This window comes from Primulina eburnea, chromosome 4, assembly GCF_022965805.1.
Source record: "Primulina eburnea isolate SZY01 chromosome 4, ASM2296580v1, whole genome shotgun sequence".
NCBI lineage: Eukaryota > Viridiplantae > Streptophyta > Magnoliopsida > Lamiales > Gesneriaceae > Primulina > Primulina eburnea.
Genome location: NC_133104.1, coordinates 1912215 through 1933755, shown reverse-complemented (window position 1 = coordinate 1933755; position 21541 = coordinate 1912215). Strand labels below are relative to the sequence as shown.

At 32.2% G+C, this 21541-nt stretch overlaps 3 protein-coding genes across 3 annotated transcripts; 1 reads left to right on the top strand and 2 right to left on the bottom strand.

Annotated features, from left to right (window-relative positions):
* Positions 1-4640: 4640 nt before the first annotated feature.
* On the bottom strand, positions 4641-7264 carry LOC140830543 (heat stress transcription factor C-2a-like). Its single transcript, XM_073193898.1, has 2 exons — positions 6904-7264; positions 4641-5671 (listed from the first exon to the last, which is right to left on the bottom strand). The coding sequence occupies exons 1-2, from the start codon at positions 7135-7137 to the stop codon at positions 4844-4846; spliced, it is 1062 nt and encodes a 353-aa protein (XP_073049999.1). The 5' UTR covers positions 7138-7264; the 3' UTR covers positions 4641-4843.
* A 3847-nt stretch (positions 7265-11111) lies between these two features.
* On the top strand, positions 11112-14225 carry LOC140830542 (dihydrolipoyllysine-residue acetyltransferase component 4 of pyruvate dehydrogenase complex, chloroplastic-like). Its single transcript, XM_073193897.1, has 6 exons — positions 11112-12125; positions 12513-12704; positions 12817-12904; positions 13013-13083; positions 13167-13250; positions 13907-14225. Exons 1-6 carry the CDS (start codon positions 11244-11246, stop codon positions 14009-14011), a joined length of 1422 nt encoding a protein of 473 aa, XP_073049998.1. The 5' UTR covers positions 11112-11243; the 3' UTR covers positions 14012-14225.
* A 2057-nt stretch (positions 14226-16282) lies between these two features.
* LOC140829672 (uncharacterized) lies at positions 16283-17046 on the bottom strand. Its single transcript, XM_073192977.1, has one exon. It carries the CDS (start codon positions 16952-16954, stop codon positions 16415-16417), a length of 540 nt encoding a protein of 179 aa, XP_073049078.1. The 5' UTR covers positions 16955-17046; the 3' UTR covers positions 16283-16414.
* Between the last annotated feature and the right edge of the window lie 4495 nt (positions 17047-21541).

The following is a 21541-nucleotide window of genomic DNA, read 5'->3' as shown; positions in this document are numbered from 1 at the left end:
GTCACAAAGAAAAATAAACTCGAAACTATTTTATTATAATAAATCTCCAAAGGTAACTATAAATTTATTGGAGATCTTTTTCCATATATTCGAATATGAGAAGGATAATTATTCATGGAAATAATCTTAGGACAATAAAAGGTTTCATAATATTTTTGTCCATTAAACTCTAAGCACAAATCAAGAAGGTGTTAAGAATTAAGAAATTGGATTTACGGAATAATTACATGAAAATGCATTTTAATATTAAATTTATTTTACGGATCTCTTTGGAATGTGGTATTTATTAACGAATAATTTAACATTCATTTATCAGATATGTAGCACTTAAGTTACAAATTTGCTTCAGTTTTGATATCCTACACACCTAACGTGTACACCTTTGTGAGCACCGATGAGGTGTCACTCACCCATTGGATGCGCAAATTTTCTATATTTCATCTCATCTAATAGGTGAGTGACACCTCATCGATACTCACAAAAATGTGCACAGTAGATATGCAAGATATCAAAACTGTGGTTTGCTTTACTTTATTAGAAGTCCATGATATTAACAATCATGAGCATCACTTGTTTGGTTGATTTTTTAAAGTGTGTCTAATTCATTCATCTTCTTTCACGTGATAATTTAAAATCTCGTTAAAATTTCTAATTTATCCTCATCAGTGCAATTTTAAATTCTGTATTGTTAGGCCGAATAAAATAAAATCATCCACATTAAAATTATATCAAACAACATATAATTTATCGTGTTATATTATTTATCCTCCTTTTTATATTTATATCACTCTAATTTATAATCTCCGTTAACTAAACTATACCTAAATTGATGTTTTAACTTTTAAGTAGTACTTTGTGTGGTCTCGAAAAAAAATTCATTGGGTTTTGAGCTATAATTTAACCGAAATTATCGTAGACTAATTATATTTAACGTACGAAATTTCGTTCCCTTTTTTTTTTATAGAGTGAGTTTCATGTGAAACCGTCTCACGGATCATAATCTGTGAGATGGGTCAACCCTACTCATATTCACAATAAAAAGTAATACTCTTAGCATAAAAAATAATACTTTTTCATGGGTGACCCAAATAAGAGATCCGTCTCACAAATATGACTAGTGAGACCGTCTCATACAAATTTTTACCTTTTTTATATTTAACAGAGAAGATCATTTCAATTTCCCAACAATAATATAATGTAGCAACTGGTGCGTTGATATATAAAACCAATGCTATACCATCACACTATTGAGTCAACCTCAATCGACTGATTCCAGTATTGAATGAAGCTGCAGAGAATCGAAAATTGATATTTCACTAATCATCTATGTTTTATTCACACTCCGTCGATATTTTATGATTTCACATAATTTAATTAATTATATATGGACTCGTTATCTAACAAACAAATCAACAAGACGATCTAATTAATTGTGAGTTTTCAAAATATTAAATAAATTGTAATCGTCCACCTTATGCGTAGAGCTCAGTCTAATTAAGTTTTATATAATGAGCCAAGGAAAAGAGAATAATACATGATATATAGTACACATGTTTTGGATTTCTCTAATAAAATCATCTAAGATAAGAGTAAGCTTATCGATTCTTTATTTACTCGTAATAATTTATTAATTATTAAAAAAGAAAATAATAATTTATCATTTTATTAAAATTTAACCAATCAAACAAACTATTATTTATCAATCAACTCAAATATTATATATATTTTATATATTTATTTTACCATATTTATTTATCTCTATATTATTAACCTACTAACCATAATCTTAATCGTAATCATAATCAATGACTAATCATTGTAAGACCTTCCATACGAGCATAGCACCAAATCATGGATAATAAGATCCTACTTATATGGGCACTACCTTCACTTCATTTCAACAGGTAAGATCGTGATATATATACAATTTCAAAATAAAAAATGGGTCATATATATACATGGATAAATCTTGACCATCTGTCCTATCATAAACGTAATACTTACTTGAGTAAGATGAAATAAACCCCGAATCATTTATGTGTGACAAATCCTCAAAGCAGCACAATACGTAAAGTTAGCTTTTATTTCATCATCGATCGGATCATATTTTATTATTTATAATAATTTCATCAACTAAACAGTGTCTTAAATTAAATTATTTCGATTATTGGTGGGGTAGTGATTATTGCAATTCCATTATATAAGACAAGTGTGGACAGTTGATTGGTACCTCAGCCCACATGATTCTATCACTATCGATTTTTTTATATTTAAGGAATCGGGAGGAAACTCGAACTTTAACCAACTTAATTTTCATTTAAGATGAGACAAATCGGGCTAACGTCCGGTCTACGATCTCTCTCACTTACTATTTTACATATATATTGGCGAGAAATAGAAAGTTGGTACGATCTCTCTGTACATAAATATATTAGACCAAAAATATTTGTGTGAGACGGTCTCACGGTCGTATTTATGAGACATATATCTTATTTGAGTCATCCATGAAAAAATATTATTTTTTATGCTAAGAATATATTAGTAGGGTTGACCCGTCTCACATATTAAGATTCGTAAGACGGTCTCACGTGAGATCCATTCATATATTAATCAAATTTTAATATTGGATTTTTCTTTTTAAAAAAGAGGGAAAAAAACTTGTGTGAGACGATCTCACATGTCATATTTTTTGAGACGGATTTTTTATTTGGGTCATCAATGAAAAATATTACTTTTTATGTTAAAAATATTATTTTTTATTGTAAATATCGGTAGGATTGATATGTCTTACACATAAAAATTCGTGAGACCTACTAAAAAAAGAAATCAAATATTTATAAAATATTTTTAGTTGGGATAAACGAATCAAAGGTAAATAAAAAAAAGGAATATAAAGAGAATAAAGGCAAAATAGATTAGGTCAGCAACACGATAATGCTTCCAAGTGACAGCTAAGCCGGCCCTCCATTTTTTACTAGGAGGGAAGACTACTCAAACTGAGAATCTTTCTATACGGTGACCGCCTGCCCCAGTAAGTCACGCGCTATGACTGGCTTTATCCGGTGACTTTCCGACAAGCTGACCTGGCAGATCATCAACTTGTTACGTGCTCCACTCGTTCAATTATCATCATCTTAATCCACGACGTGTGCTCCCTGTTTGGATGAGCAAATGAAAGTAACTCGTCGAGATATTTTTAGGTGCATCCACACTTCCAATGAATCCAGCCAACTTTGACCTAATTTTTTTCAAAAATATATATCAATAATCTCGCAGTACTTGTATTTACAAAAAAATTCTTCCATGATCGAATCTCAAACTATTTAAGTCAGATTTTAGTTTATGATATCAGATGAATTATAAGTAATTGATCTATATTTACGAAGTAAGCGTTATGGGAAAAAAGAAAAGGAAAAAATGAAATTTGAAATATAAATTTATTGTAATTTTAGAGGGAAAAAAAAGATTGTACACATGGGGAGTTATTTCTTGGAAATTTTAATGCAAAAAGAAACAATATTTTTACATCTTAGGTGTAAGATTTGTAATTTTGGGTGAATTAACTACATATGCCATTCCTTTGCGAATTTTGAAAAAATATGCATTTCTTTAACTGAGTTAATAAACATAGCATAGAAAAGTTGCACCTTGTAGCGAGTAAACTTTATACAAGCGAATGAGATGGTGGTAAATCCCTTTATTAAAGGTCTCGCTACCCAGACATGAAGATAAATCGAATGATGTGTACGAGTATGCAGAGACTCGAGGAAGATAACAACAAATACGACCTCCAGAAGATACCCCACAATATTTCAGTGAGAAATATGTTTCACACGAGAATCGCTGAAGAATATCAACTTACGTCACCTCAAACCTTACCAACTCGCCTACGTCCTAAAAACAACTAGAATAGAGTACACTTCATTGGGTTGTTATATGGTCCTTATATATTTTTTAACTTGTAATTGCATTGGCATCACCAACATTTATGATAATTGACTAGTCAATTAATTATGGTTTCAAATCTGAAGAATGGATTATTAAGTTTGCTCGTAACAGTGTCCTTGGACTATTTTTCTGAGTATTTTCTGTTTCCTTAAATTTAATATAATCTCTCGTTATTTTTTCAAAATTACAATAGGATCTTCATTTAAATATACATAAAACTAATTATAAAAAAAATTATACAAATACATAACACGTATCAAAAATCACTGCATGGACGAACTTACCATAGGGATCACACCTGCTCTAGCCTAGTCCAATCTTTAGGTTTAACGTGTGTATATGTATGATTGTGGCCTTGAGATAGATAAATATTCTAGCAAGTGACTGATTAAAAATATTTAAAATAATTTAAAAGTTTTTAAAGCTTAAAATTTAAAAATTAAAATAAGAACCAACTTTAAAGGCATTGCTATGTTTTAGTATTAATTATATATTACCGTGTAATATGATTGCAATTCCCTTTTATTTGGGCCACAAAATGGGCTTCATGACTTGGGCTAGGATGGTAAGAAAGATGCATCATTACTATTATTATCCAGCTATTGATGCGCGTATACCAAAAGGTTCGAAGAATGGAAGAGAGAATATTCATTACCCCAAGGTGGAAGATATCTATAGATTCCCAACCCTCTAAAACCAACAAATGTTGCAACGCTTTGGAATCAAACATGGCGTTTATTACAAATACTTACATACATGCATGCATGCATGAAAAATAATCCGAAAATAGCGTGACTTATCGTACAACGAACTTAATATTCGGCTACAAAAGGAATATATGAGAACTGAATTGCCTAAAAGTTGTCTAATTCCCAATGAAACACTGCAATACTTGCTACTCCGAGAATGAGAATTGATGAGGTAGTGTATTACTATCATTCTCCCAAGTCAACAGTTCCCCAAAATAACCATCATTGAATCCTTCAAGGTTACTATAGTCCATGAGGTTATCTATAGGAGGTGAAACGGCCCCGAAGACACTATTTTCATTGCACGAGCTTAGCATCGATGGGCTCGTAAAACTGGCAGGGTTGGGGCTCTCTTGACTGATTGCAGGCACACCTGTACTTTGTTTCTGATGCAACAATTCAGGTGATGATAACTCGAATTGTGTTGAAGATAGGCAGTAAATATTGGCATTCGAATTTCCATCAGGGGAAGAAATTAGTGGTGTTTCCTTGTAAGTGTTACCTTCTCGATCCTCTTCACTCTCGATTGACGAGCTTGACATAGCCATTCCTGATGAAGAATTTGATGAAGTTGTAGAAGACTTCATCATCAGCTTTCGCTTCTTTTTGCTGTCACAATATGACAGATGCATCGTCCTTTCTTTCTCAAGCATCATCCGAGGTAAAATCTCAGGGTTTTCTACAATTTTGTACAAGAAAGTCATCATTTCTTTAGGTCGTTTCTCTGTTGCCTCAAGCCTACGAGTCATCCTCTGAAGCTCTTGATCTAGACTCTTTTGCTCTCGCCTCAGCTTTGCGATCTCCACAACTAGCTCCTTATCATCGCAAAATTCACCATCTTCAATTTTGTGATGAGAAGAGCAAGTTTTAGTACTATGCTTTCTCCGAACAATGTTGCTCAATTTCTGCTTTTGGCCACGTAAGAACCATTCATTTGCAAACTCCCACCGATCTGGATCGACTTTTCTGAATCCCTGATGGAAATTAAAGGTGAATTCAGAGGGAAATTCTTTTTCGATCCAAACGATATAAACAGAGTCCTACTGAGCTGTGGGATAAAAATAACTTGTAAATTAAGTATCCAGGATCGAAATTTAAACACAACTTACAGAAAAATACTCTCGGTGAACTCTACATCAAAGGAAAAGTAATCTACACACAAGATTATAAAAGCCAGGAAAAAAAAAGAAAGTTAAAAGAAACATACATGATCATTAGGATAAACCAATACATCTGATTGGAGCCCCTGTGTATTATTCGCGTAGAAATCGTATCTTTTAATCAGTCAATCACATACAAACCAGATTTGAGTTGGATAAAAAGAAACATCCACCACAATTTTTAGTAAATTCAAAAAGCAATTAGGATAATTGTCATAGTATAGGATAAAAAGAATAGCAAGAATTAGAGAGCTTAAAGCTATGGTAAGTAATCCAAACAGGTACAGCCAAAAGAAGTGTGGCCACAGATGATTCAGCATAACTTCGCCGTGTGATACGACAAAAATGTGCTGTTTCTCAGAAGCTCTAGAAATACCTATGACCCGAACACTTTTAGAGGAAAGCTCCCCATTTTATTAACCATTTAACCAGCACAAAATCAGCCGCGACAAGCAACAAATCAACATGCTATATCTAGTTATAAAAAAAAAATAGTGAGTAACACATGACCGAGAAGCTAACTGCGTGAAATGATGAAGCCCTTTAATTAAATCACTCAAACCAACCAATATAATTAGCGCAAATCAAGAAACATACAAGTTGGATGGATGGAAAAAAAAAGGTCTCAAATCCCTCTCAAATGAGTTCTACTATAGAAGCTTACAGTAGAGCCTTTATAGTTCTAGTTTTCATGGTTCAATTCGTACCAAGTCCATTACAACACATATAGACAAATTGAAATGTTCATATCAAGGAATTATAAGGATCAGATGGGAAAATCATAAGTAGAAGGAGAAGAGAAGACCATAGTCAGATAGTTTCTCAGTCAAAGATTGTTCACTAGCTAATAAACCGCCGCCACAATAATAACTTTAGATTATATATATATTTCGATTAGTTTCTGGAGTACCCAATTTCAGAACACATCATAAAAACAAAGCCAAGCAAATAAAAATCCCATAATCATACACAGATTAACAAATGAAAATCCAACAAACCCACATCAACATAGAAGTAAACCGAAACTCCTGACTCACTGAACTCACATATGTATTGAGCTGACGCACGAAACTAGCGAAATTGCTGTGCTTGAAATACACGGGCAGAATCTTCCGCGAGAAATCCAATGGCTCGAGAACGATGAAGCTGTTATTCCCACTTCCCCATGTGATGAAAGCATTAGTCGACGCATCATTCACCATCTGATAAGTCTTCATCACAAACTGCGCGGTCAGACAACCGCCAGTAGTAGTACTACTACTGCTACTCACCCCCTCCATCCCACGCACAAATCAGTCAAATCCCAGAAAGAAAAAAGATTCCTTCACTTTGAAAAAAAAACACGAGGGCTGAGTCTTGATTTGAGGGAAGGGAAGGGAGGTGGGGTGGGTGCCATTTGCCAGTGAGATAAGTCGTAACGTGGAGCTCAAAGAGATGGGGTTGGTATTTCTTTAGGATTGTTAGTAGGAGCCACCGTGTCCCATGTTATCTAAATGAAATTTTTAATTAACTTTTTGTAGGAAGTTGGGACACACGCGCTGTAGTGTGAGAGTGATTGTTTGTGGTCCAGTTTCCCAAAGAGCAACATGTGTGAGTGTGGGTTGGCCAGACGTGGAATGGGGTGACCAAGACGATACATGTCGATTAATGTAGAAACTAAACACATTTTATTTTTAAAATTTTAAATTAAATTTTACTTTCTTTGAACTTCTCAATTTAATGTACAATTTTCTAAAGTAATATTATTAATTTTTTATATGAATGATGATTAAGGTTGACAATATATAGGAATATGTTATATCTATACTAATAATAATAATAGATTAACTTTGAAAATAAGTATTCATTTATGTGAAATTTGACAAAATATTTTTTTAAAAATAAAAACAGAAAACATTATGGTATTTGTTTATATTGAGAAATAAAAAATATAAACGTGGAAATAAAGCACACACAAATTTCCCAAATGAAAAAGGGCCAACTGGGTAAATAGTGGGGCCGGGTAGCAAAGAATCCAACGCGCCCACCTCTCCCATTGTTATGTCTTAAGCGTGGCTATTTTTAGGCGCTGACACTTGTTAAAACATTCAATTAAAATAAATTAAAAAAGTTGTATGATTCGACTTTTTTGAAAATATTCAATATTTTAATATAATAATTTACGTAAAAATATTATCATAAAATTAATCGACGAAAGTGTTGAGTAGACTGAGCAATTTTTTTTAAAAAAAAAGATTTTTCTATAAATTTATGTATTAAATTAAAAAAATTCAAAATCTAAACAAAATGATGGATTGAAATTTTAAAAATTAAAAAGTTTAATCAGCATAATTATGTTTTTTTTCCTAGTCTGATAAATAATTAATTAAATATGGGATAAATGACATTTTTTGGGCCGGGAAATTTAAAAGTGCTCATATATAAAATCAATTATCTTTTAAAACATGTGTTTTAAAACTCAATTATAAAATATGGGAATTTCAAAAGATATTTTATTTTTTATAAAGATTATTTATACTTATTTATTTTAGTTTTGATTTATGGTAAAAACTTGTGTGAGACGGTTTCACGGGTCGTATTTTGTGAGACTGCTATCTTATTTGGGTTATCAATGAAAAAATATTACTTTTTATGTGAAGAATATTATTTTTTATTGTAAACATCAATAAGATTGACCTGTCTAAAAAATAAAAATTCGTGAAACCGTCTCACAAAAAATGTGCTACAATTTGCTGCTTTCATATCGTTGAAAGATAATATGAACACTTTGCATCAAATGAAAATAGTGTGATCTTGGGAAGATTTGATGACTCACATAACATGACAAAAAGGTCATATTTTTATATTTAAACTTTTTTTAAAAAAGTCAGAATACAATTATTAATATTAATGCTATCTGTATGTGTGTAGTGCATATATACAATTATTTTTTATGTATATATTGTGTGTATAGTCCATTTTTTGGTTATAAAATATTGGAAAGTAAATTTTAAGATTAACTATTAAGTTTCATATTTATGATTTTTAATAAGTTTTTAAAACAAATAACTACATTTGAAAATTTTTAATACACTGAATGTGTATAGAAATTAATTAATTTAATAACTAAATTTGAAAAATTTTAATACACTAAATGTTTATAAATAAATATATATTTATATTATTTAAAAAAAACTGGAAACTGGTCTCTGATTAAACTCATTCTACGGATAATAATTTTTTTTAAAAAAAAAAACGAAATGCGAACAAGTAATATATTTATGTTTGTCTCAAATGCACCTATTTACATTTTCAATTTTAATTTGGCAAAAACTTGTGTAAGACGGTCTCACGGGTCGTATTCGTGAGACGGATCTCTTATTTGGGTCACTCATGAAAAAATATTACTTTTCATGCTAAGAGTATTACTTTTTATCGTGAATATGAGTAGGGTTGACCCGTCTCACGGATTATGATCCGTGAGACGGTCTCACATGAGACTCACTCTTTTAATTTTACTAAAGGTCGAGTTGATTACTGAGGCCCAAATAGGGCATCTGAAACGATGGGCTTGCTAGCTCAGTGCGTTCACCGTGGGGCATCAGAATTCGGGTCCATTTGGCGTAGGAAATTAGACGAGGGACAGATAATGTGGTACATTACTTTCGAAAAAATAATGAAAATACGACATGAGAAACAGTATTTAGACATCAGATCGATACAATTTGCAATTCTTTTTAATTTTTGTGGCTAAAAATCTTAAACCAAAATCTAAACTCTCATCTTTAACAACATTTATCCAAAATTTAATGACTTACTCATATTTCTATTCATTCCATTAATCTGTCAATCTAAGATGTGCCGGATTGAAACCGTTTTAGTTTTCTTTTCACATGAGCAAACCATTAGAAATATCTCCATAATCTTATCATATATGAGGATTACACTTAAATAGCTCATAATTATTTTGTTCATAATTTTATCATTGTGCGTTTTGCGACATGTCAATATTAAAATATACATATATGCTATCACCATCTTATACAGATATAGTTCTATTAGCGGCCCAACACTCTTAACTTCAAAACATAGTTGGTCGAAAAATAATCTTATAACTTTTTCTTTCAATATTGCACACATCAGTGTTTTTATAACCGGACCGTTAATCGAACAGGATCAATAAAATTAATATTTTATTTATTTTATATAATAAATAAAATAGTAAAATATTGATTATTTATGTTTTTATAGTTTTTACTTAATTTTTAAGATGAAAATTACAACAAATATCCAAATAAACATCACTTTTCAAATTCAAAAATCCAAATTACACCTAACATGTAACCAAATAGTGATGACCAAGTTTAAGTGCCCAAGAAAACATCAAGTTTAATTATACAAAAAAGTAGCAAACATCAAGACCGGCCGGTTTCTGGTTTTTCCGGTTTAACCGGGTTTTAACCGGTTTTTTCTGGTTAAACCTGTTTTCCGTGTTTTTACTTATCTCCGGACCGGTCTGGAGGCCGGTTCGTGGTTGAACCGGTCCGACCGGTCGATATGGTCCGGTTTGGAGAACATTGGCACACATCATTCTATAACATATGATTTTTTATGTCATATTTCATTCGTGCTCTCTGTTTTCATTCTAAGAATCTATCATATTTATCATAAAAACATATGAGACAATATTGTATGTCAATTTTATCATACATATTTTTAATTCGATTCGTTAACAAATATTATTTTATGTTAAAAGTATTATTTTTTACTAAAATATTCAAGTTGACCTGTCTCGCGAAATTTTTTTGTAAGAACGTCTCACAGTAGACCTATTTCATATTTATTATATTGTGTTTGAGTGGAGTTATCTAAATTCGATACAATAAGTTGATTAGATTTAAGACAAAAACTTATGTGAGATGGTCTCATAAGTCGTATTTTATAAGACAAATATCTTATTTGCGTCATCCATGAAAAATATTATTTTTTATGCTAAGCGTATTAATTTTTATTTTGAATATCAGTAGGGTTGACCTGATTCAGAGATAAAGATTATGAGACCAGAGACCTACTCAAAATTTAAATGATTTCATTTATAAAAATTCTAAATAAATTATATTTATTGATCTTGAGATCCAAATAGAAGGTGAATTTCAAGTATAAGATTTGATTCATAGATTTGAGATGATTAATTTAAAAAATTTGGTGATGGATAATATAGAAATGAATTTCAAATTTATTTCATATTAAAATTACATAATTATCCTGTGGCCCCATTGGTCCTCGGAGGCGGAGTCCTCCATGCCAAGTCCGAACGAAGTGTCCCTTGTCTTCTCCACCCCAACAACTATACATTCTACCGATCACCAATTACTCCTCCACCTCCTCCTCCTCCTCCGACGCCACCATGGCTTCGCTTGTCTACCCCAAAACTCCGTCACTCTCCTCCTCATCCTCACTCTCCTCCACCACTCCCCTTCTACGCCCCTCCATTTTCTTCCTCCGACCTAAATCCTCCTCCTCTCGCCTCCCCGCCGTGCGCGCCAAGATCCGTGAGATTTTCATGCCTGCCCTCAGCTCTACCATGACCGAGGGTAAGATCGTCAGCTGGATTAAATCCGAAGGCGATACGCTCTCCAAGGGGGAATCCGTCGTCGTTGTGGAATCAGATAAAGCCGATATGGATGTGGAGACATTCTACGATGGAATTTTGGCTGCAATTGTTGTTAATGAAGGTGAGACGGCTCCGGTTGGCTCGCCGATTGGGCTCTTGGCTGAAACAGAGGATGAAATCGCCGAAGCCAAGGCTAAAGCCGCTTCGCAGTCCACTGGAGCTCCCGCCAGCTCAGCTCCGAAAGTCGAGGATTCTGCTCCCGTTCCAATTCCTGCTCCTGCGCCAGCTCCGGCTCAGACACTGGCTTCTGCCCCCGCTACGCCGGGGAAGGTGGTGGCAACGCCCTATGCGAAGAAATTGGCCAAACAGCATAAGGTGGATATTAGTAAGATCGTGGGAACGGGTTCGTTTGGAAGGATTACGCCGGAGGATGTGGAGAAGGCTGCAGGAATTACTACCACTCCGAAGATTAATGTGGCCGTGCCTGCCGTGGCTGCTCCGGCATCTCCGCCAAAGGCTGCAGCAAGTTTTCCGGAGATTCCTGGATCGAGTGTGGTGCCGTTCACTACAATGCAAACAGCAGTGTCGAAGAATATGGTGGAGAGTTTGAGCGTGCCCACTTTCAGAGTTGGATATCCTGTTCTTACTGATGCCTTAGATGCTCTCTATGAGAAGGTACACATTTTTATAAGATGTCATCCTGTTGGAATTAGCATGATTTACACTGATTATTTGGAATGGCTCGGATTCGAAGTTGGTGAAGCATTTGGTTAAAATTAATCATCTTTGGGAATGTGTTACAAAAATTAGAGTGATTTAAATTGAATAATCATGGTGAGGCATGGATTCATTGAAGAAGATTCATTGCATTCTGCGTGGATGTCACATAACTTATCGCAAGCAGTGATGCCAACAATAGACATACTGAAATGGGAGTTAATTCTTGGATTATGATATGAACTGTATCGAATTGGGAAATAATTTCATATTTATGACAAGTTAGAGAGAAAACTTATAAGTGTGAATATGAGTTAAATATTGCAATTTTATCCACACTGATAGGTGAAGCCGAAGGGCGTGACCATGACAGCCTTGTTAGCAAAGGCGGCAGCAATGGCATTGGTTCAGCATCCTGTGGTGAACGCGACATGCAAAGATGGGAAAAGTTTTACTTACAATAGCAGTATAAATATCGCAGTAGCTGTGGCGATTAAAGGTGGATTGATCACTCCTGTTCTTCAGGACGCGGATAAGGTAACATCGGAGTGAAATTTGAGTTCTCATTACTTCTCCATACCTTTCCTTGTTTCGAGCTAAAGAAGCATTGAAGTTTTTGATGATCTTGACTTGTCTTCGCTTCATGCAGTTGGATCTTTATCTGTTGTCTCAAAAATGGAAGGAGCTCGTGGAAAAGGCACGTGCAAAGCAACTTCAGCCTCATGAGTACAATTCAGGTACTTAAACAGTCCATATTGTATAGAGTAATAAGGATTAAGGTCAGGTACTATTTTGAGATTCATGGTTGTAAAACTACTGAGTTATATATGGTTTTTGACCTGTAGGGACTTTTACGCTATCAAATTTGGGTATGTTTGGAGTGGATAGGTTTGATGCTATTCTTCCTCCAGGCCAGGTAAGAAATGAGACTGTATAACAGAGATAATTTTGTCTACATTATATTTCTGCGTTGTTTAAAGTACTTTGGATGTTAATCAGGGGGCTATTATGGCTGTTGGAGCATCAAAACCCACTGTCAGTACTGATAAAGATGGATTCTTCAGTGTTAAAAACAAGATGCTGGTAAGTTTGACATTTGGTATGAAAAAATGTTTTGCTATATGATGCATATCGTTGAGCATATCACATTTTTATGCTGCAGCCTGCTGTTTTCCTCTGAATTGACATTATTATTTTCTTTTCCCACATTTACAACCATTCATTTCAAATGTTACTTGCCACTGATGTTCGAAATGGGAAATCACTTGTGCAGCTTTACCATGTCATGTAACTTGTTTGTCAGATATTGACTTGCCCGAATATTAAATGGGAAGACAGTGTTTGAGGAGGTAGATCACCGATTCTGTGACGTTGTAAAACTGCTGAAATTTTAAGCTTATTCAATCTGTAAAACATAACGTCGAATTACTGCTATACCTATATTAAATCAGACAAATGACCTCTACAACCTTAGCCTTATCATCGACCACATATTGGTAATGGTAGTTGACAATCTGCTGTGCTAGTTGGGTTTTGTGTTGTGTTGGGTATTGAATAGAAGAAGTTCTGCTTAACCAAAAAACCCACCTTGTCAAGCTGTATAGACATCTCCGTATTATTTACCATTTGAAGAGATCAATTTTCCAACAGAAGTGGTTGGATGTAATATTTTTTTTCTGGGATACAACATTAGGTGATTATATCCCCATTAGTTGAATGATTCGCCTGTACCTTTTCAGGTGAATGTGACTGCTGATCACAGAATCATTTATGGTGCCGACTTGGCTGCTTTTCTTAAAACATTCTCAAAGATCGTTGAGAACCCAGAAAGCTTGACGATGTAGAACACGGTTTAATTTCGTAGAGATGTGTCAAAGAGGTATTTTAATGAACTGGATGCGGCTATTTACAGCTCACCGCTGGTTTTTTTTTTTTTTTTTGGTTGTATTTCATTATGTTCTTCTTTCTTTACATACCATACGACGGTGAACAACAAATTTTGAAACAGAATTTTAAACTTTTGCTATCATTTCGAATACAATTCAGGGCATTTAACTTTGTTGGTAACTTTTATCTTTATTCGCACGCGCACCTCAAATCCAATGGCTGCTAGAATAAGATTGGGGTTGGCTTTAGAGTACCTTTGTGTAAAAATAATTTGTTTGATTGTGCTTTTCTTTTGAAAAAGTTCTTGCATATTTTTCAATGCAATCTTGAACAGTTAAGAACTTGGATTTTGTTCTTTTAATTTACTTGTCTTTTTTAATATTAAAATAAAAAACATTAAGTTTATATATATATATATATATAAATATATATATATATATATATATATATATATATATATATATATATCAGCAGTCGACCGTCGCAAAAGTGGAAAGAAAATTTTGTCAATTAATCAAAAAATTATTAATTATCTCATTCTTGATCTTCATATCAAACATAATATTATTTTATCATTATATTTCTACTTAATCATTTTTTTTATCATTTTTCTTTTAACATTTCATTATTTTATCCTCCAACCAAATACAGTCTAATTGTTTTAATCGATTCCATGCAGAACAAATTAATAAATATCTTTAATTATTTTAACGTCCTTAAAATAATCTTTATTGTCATCCAATCATTTTACAAAATTTTATAATATAATATATCATACTCTAAAATATAGACTCCCAAAATTTTAATGTTATATGCTACAGCACCAAAATACGTACAGTAGACACACGCATACGTCGTCCATGTAAATAAAATACGAAATATAGTATGTTTGAATTAGATAATTTAATAGGCAAAATTGAATAAAGTAAAAACAAAAAAAATGTAATTGAAAACGTGTTAAAAAAGATTATAATCGAAATTCGGAATTATTAAATATAATATCTTTAAACCTGTTTTTAGGTAAAAATGATAAAGACAGCAAAAATTTATTTGCTGCCAAGTTTTTAAGTTATACCAACTGTCCCAACTCTAACAAGTATTTTCGTCAGCTAATGTTCTAACCAAATCGAGCTAAATATATGTTTTATCACAAGAAACACGTTTGTAATTAAATATAAAAGGAGATATAAAATTGATGGGATATTTGCTACCGAGTCCATTACTATTCCTCTTTATTTATATCTTTATATAAAAACAAGTTTTAATTGGGGAAGGATTAGGATTATCCTCTCTACCGTCCCGATCACAACCAGTTGGACTCATATCGGTTAAATTTAGGGATTTGAAAAAATAAAGAATTTTCGATATATCTCGATTATGTATCGAAAAATATCAAATTTAACGAAATTTTCAGTACAATTTGATACGATAACGAATGAGTCGTATTTTATAAGATAAATATCTTTTTTGGGTCATCCATTACTTTTTATGTTAGGAGTGTTACCCTTTATTGTGAATATCGGTAGAGTTGACCTGTCTCATAGATAAAGATTCGTGAGATTGTCTACAAGAGACTTACTTTTTATTTATATGTTAATATACATGTAGAAATTTTCGATATACCGAAACTCAATATATCAAAATTTTTATTGTGATATCAATATAAAATTTTTAACATCGTAATTTTCGATATCATAAAATCTATATTTTTCGTTATGATATAATATATCACCCCTAATTAATCAAACTTAAGCCGAATATGGAACCATTCACGTATTATTCATTAGTAATTTTTTTATTTTTTTCTAGAAAAGAAGTTATTTTATAAGTTCTATTTCACCAATTACACCTTGCAACTTTCCGATCCACCGAATGGCTTTTGTCAAGATTAATGAGTTTTTCTTAAGTTACAAGTTTCCAGAATTAAAAGTATGTTTCAAGCAAAATAACATAAAAATTAGAAACAAAGAATTTCTATGTCCCTTAATTTCTGGAAAAAAAAGGAAAAGAAAGAGAATGAATCACATCCAATTTTCCTTTAGCATAATGAAGATACGAAGTTTTTTACAAATACTTAAAACCATAGTATTTCGTGTTATTTTACAAAATATAATTTTTATAGTATTTAATCTACCAATTATATATTTGAGATTCGATTTTCTATAATAATTATTCGAGATTTTTATTTGTTCTGATGTCCCAAAAGTTGTTGCACAAGGTTAGCATCGTGTTTGAATTCCCCCAACATATTAGTGCTCTTTCAATTTTCCAAACGAATGAAAATTCAAGAAAAAAATAAAGTATAATTATATCAACAAATATTCTTTGCCTAAAACATTTCAAGACTTGAGAAGCCCAGGCTATTGGGCCGGCATCTTTCCGGGTCTCCACAAAAAGTCACCCGACCCTAAGCCCATATCCGAATAGTCAAACAATCCGTCAATCGCTACATATTCACTGTCACCGCCGTATAAGTTCTCCGTCTGTACGAACCCATATCCGTCCGAATCATAACCCGGAATCTCCGGTTCAAATCCCCAGAACTCGTCTCCCAGCTCAGATTTCTGCGCTGCATTCGGAGACGATTCAGTGGGAGGCAGTCCGAGATCATCATCAGAAGCCTCCAACAAGTAACCCAGCTCCGGCCGAGAATCTTCGGTACCGGAAACCAGATCCACGACCTCCACGGCGTCTCCGCCGTCGGAAGTAATCTCCTTCTCGAAGCTCTTCATGAAAGAGTCCAGATCTTCCCTCGCCGTACAAAAATCAGCCTCATCATCGTCATCGTCCAAACTGTCCAGAAGATTCTCCCTCAGCCTCTTCACCTCCGGCGAGTCTACATCCGATCTGGGATCCACAGTCTCATCCCGCAACCGCTTATTACCCTTCAAATCCTCCATTAAACGGTACTAAATGCTTTTCAAACAACAAGAAATTCCAACATATCGAGAAAAATTTCTAGAGAGATGATTGGTGTGCTCGAAGGCGCAGAAATGAGGAGAAATTTATAGGGGAAAAAATATACGAGACCAATGACGGTGACGTGGGAATACATTTCAAATATTCAGTCTTTTTTCTTTCTTTCTTTTTTATATTATTATTATTATTATATATGTAATAAAGTGAGATTGAATATATAAATTTAGTAATTATTTTTTATATTAAATTCTATCAAATATTTAAAATAAAGTTTTCCAAATTCCCAAATCGTGGGCTGAAAGAAGATGCTTCAACCACTTTTTTTAGTGGGTCTCGTATGAGACCGTCTCACGGATCTTAATATGAGAGACGGGTCAATCCTATCGATATCCACAATAAAAAATAATACTCTTAGTATAAGAAGTAATATTTTTTAATGGATGATCTAAATAAGAGATTCGTCTCACAAAAAATATGATTTGTGAAATCGTTTGATACAAATTTTTGTTACTTTTTTTTTTCCCTTGACAGAATCTAGTATATTTATTTACGAAATATAAAGTAAACAAATAAACAGAATTAAAAAAATAAAATAATTTCATTTTAAAAAAACGATGTAGACACATTTGAGTAGATGGGACCAAAATCACGGATGTCGCGGGCAACTGTAGACTAGGCTGCTTTTTTCATTGACGTGTTTGCTCATCCACTGTGTCCTCTGTCAGTGTGTGTGTGTTTCATATTTTTATTTTTCCTTGTGGAATTTTGGTTAAATTGGATTTTAATTTTAAGTTGGAGTCCGGCAAACGTTGGAGGGGCCCACAAGGGATCGAATTTTTTTCCTCCTCCCATATTTCTGCTTTTCTTGTTGTTTAGGTTGTTTGTTGGGTTCGGGGGGTTTGGATTTTAGGTGCGTTGGACATTAATTCCACATCTGCCGTCGGCACCGCTTAACTTTATTACTTACCCCTTTTCTTCTTGTCTTTTTCCTAAAAAAAATTGAATTTCTACGGTGCCATTTGGTAAAGTATTGACACTGTTACATCGGTGGTTGTTTTCAAGTTATTCATAATGACGTAAAACTAATATTTATTATTATCGATGGACTAATGTTAAATTTGAAAAATTATGGACATATTAAATTGATATTTGAATTGTTGAAATAAAAAAATAAAAATATAAAAAAATCAAAAAATAAAAGTGTAGTATTAGTAGTATGGCAAAAACTTGTGTGAGACGGTCTCACGAGTCGTATTTGTGGGACAGATCTTTTATTTGGGTTATCCATATTATTTTTTATGTTAAGAGTATTACTTTTTATTGTGAATATTGGTAGGGTTGACCCGTCTCACAGACTAACATCTCGTAAGACGGTCTCACATAAGACCTTTTCTAGTATTATATAAAGATAAAGTTGGAAGAAAAAGTTGATATCCTTCCTAAATGGTTACTATCATGTCTTCGAATTTAATAAAATAGAATTAATAGAATAGATATGTGTCGATTGATTGTTTGAATTTGAGATCAATATCTCTTCCTCTTGAATCTTACAAATTTTTTTTCCATGTCTCTCCTTATCGGATAAACACTTTATACTTATTGTGTACCATCTATTAAATGTGATGAAATATAAAAAAATTATACACACGTTACGTAGACTATCAAAACTCATGTCTTATATGTTTGTTATTAGCTTTTTAAAAAACAAAAAAAAAACAAATATTTAACGACCAGTCTCATTTCTCCACCCATTTTGATCAATGAAAGCAATATTAAATTAGTATATTATTTTATATTCAATTCAAATAAATCCAAGTCAATATAAACTTAAAAGAAATTGTCAATACTCATCATAACTCATCGGTCTTTATTTATTTATATAACAATTTTAAATTGAAGTGTAAGTCAATTCTCAGTCGTTTACCTCTTCGTGGAGAATGGGGCACACCTTTTAAAATTCTATTATATATTTTAGATAATGGCTAAAATTTTAAAATCACTCGAAAAAATATTATATTATTTGCGAATATTTAATTGTAGTTTTTTGAAAATACATAACTTCTCTTTTTAATATGTGTATAAATAATAATTTGTTTTTATATAATTATATAATAACTGGTATTGGCAGCGGGTATAGAATTTGACTTTTCAATCTTTTGTAGGAAGTGGAATAATTGATTGAGAGGCGGCAAGAAAACCACATGTAGCGTCCATTATCATCAACTAGATACTAAATTACCTACAAAACAATCAAATTGATTAGGATTGATTATTTTTTTTTAAAAAAATTCGTAACTAAAGTTATATCTCAATTTAGGAGAAATATGAAATTACTCGGTCAAATTTTCCTAACATTCTATTTCAAATTAGTCAAAAATGTGTGTGAGACGGTCTCACGAGTCGTATTTTATGAGATATATCTCTTATTTGAGTCATACATGAAAAAAATATTATTTTTTATGCTAAGGGTATTATTTTTTGTTGTGAATATCGGTATGGTTGACATGTCTCACAAGAGACATACTCTTCAAATTAAATATAATTGTTTGGTATATTTTCTTTTATTAATCTTTTGGTGCGCGATGTGTTTATACATATTTTGCGTTAAATATTTTTTTTCAAAATTAAAAACTTTAAAATATGTTTCTTTATAATAGTTTTATGTCATGGTAATATTATTACTTAAAAATAAAAAGCACATATAAAGATAAAAAAATATATTTAATTAAGATAAAGCAATTGCAGATACAAATTTAGTAAAATAAGCTTTTACTAAAAATGGGTTTCTATAATATTTTGTATGTAATGGGTAATACGATCATTTAAAAATTCAAAAGTAGGATATAAAAATTTAAAAATGTTTTATAAAGTTATAATAATTATTGATGAAATACACAAATATAATAAAAACATGCTTTTTTTAACATAAAAGTGAAAAAAAAATTGATTTGAGAAGAAATTTATTTTTTGTTTATCAAAAAATCTTACCGTGTTAATAAAATTAAGAGTATTTCTCTTATGAGACGGTCTCACTGAATCTTTATTTGTGAGACAGGTTATTCCTACCGATATTCACAATAAAAAAAATTATATTCTTAGCATAAAAGGTAATATTTTTTCATGGATGACCCAAATAACAGATCAATATCACAAAATACAACTCTGAGACATTCTCACACAAGTTTTTGCTTAAAATTAATTACTCTGAGCTCACTTATTCAAATAATATAACAATATAAATTTTGTCCTCCTACCAAGGGGAATGGGTTGCACCCTCCGTAACCCCCATCCCTCACCTCCACCTGTTTTTGTTCGTTGTTAGAGCCATCGACCCACCTCCTCAACCCCTCCTCCGCCCCACCTTCTATAAAAATTCTTTACTGAACTGAATTATGACAAATATAAAAAATAAAAAAATCTCGGTACAAACACTTAAATCATGCGAGTCTCACATGAAATTGGTCAAAATTTAGCCATAAAATCGAATTTCCCCAAAAAAAATCATAATTCCTTTCGAGATTATCTCATGAAAAATATTTACGTAAAAGTGGCTTTCAGTCCATAGCCGTCGTTTTTTTTTGTGATCAGTCCCTAGGTATTTTTTTAGTACCACATTTCCACATGAAGTGTACCACATTTTGTATGACTTCGTAGCACAATTTTGTGAGTAGAGAATGAACCCAAAAAAATATTTTGATTAGAGATTTTTCACTAACTTCCCCAAATATTTAATCACTGATATGTTGAGAGTTATGAAACGACTATATATTATAAATGAGGTAAATATGTAATGATTTTATATCTATTTTTATTATAGTAATTTTTGTATTACTAATTGGATTATAATATATTGAATTATCATTTTTGCTTTTATTTTTATTTTGGAAAACTGGATTGCTGTGAAATATGTTAAAGTCACAAGTTTGCATCGTCTTATAATAGATATGTGCAAATATTATAGTATTTATTTATACACCTGTGCGCCTATGTCAGCTACTATATATGTAATCATGTTTCATATTATTTTTATAATTAATTATTTATATAAAAAAAACATTTTCCCTCGGGCTAAATGACTTTTTGGCTCCATCTATAGCACATAGATCACTATTAAATTTGATTTTGAGTTTGTTTATTGTGAGATGGTTTCACGAATTTTTATCTGTAAGACGGTCAAACCTACCGATATTCACAGTAAAAATTAATACTCTTTCATGGATGATTCAAATAAGATATTCGACCTACGAAATTGATCCTGTAAGACCGTCTCACAAGAGTTTTTATGTTTGATTTTATAACCATATATATAACTGAATAGGTAACTTTAAAGGTCACAAAAAATTTCAGACTAATTAATGTTAAAGAGGACTTTTTAACATATACAATTGTTTAACTTAACAGGTGAAAGTCTTCATGTCGATTAATCAAGTAATTAAGACTGGTGACGAAAATGATTTCATTCTGCCACAGAAAAAAAAATCATAACTAATTGAGTCTTGTAGATCCTAGGATCGAGCTGCTGAATTCTTTGGAGTTCAGTATCGATCATTTAGCGAGACGCTAGTCGT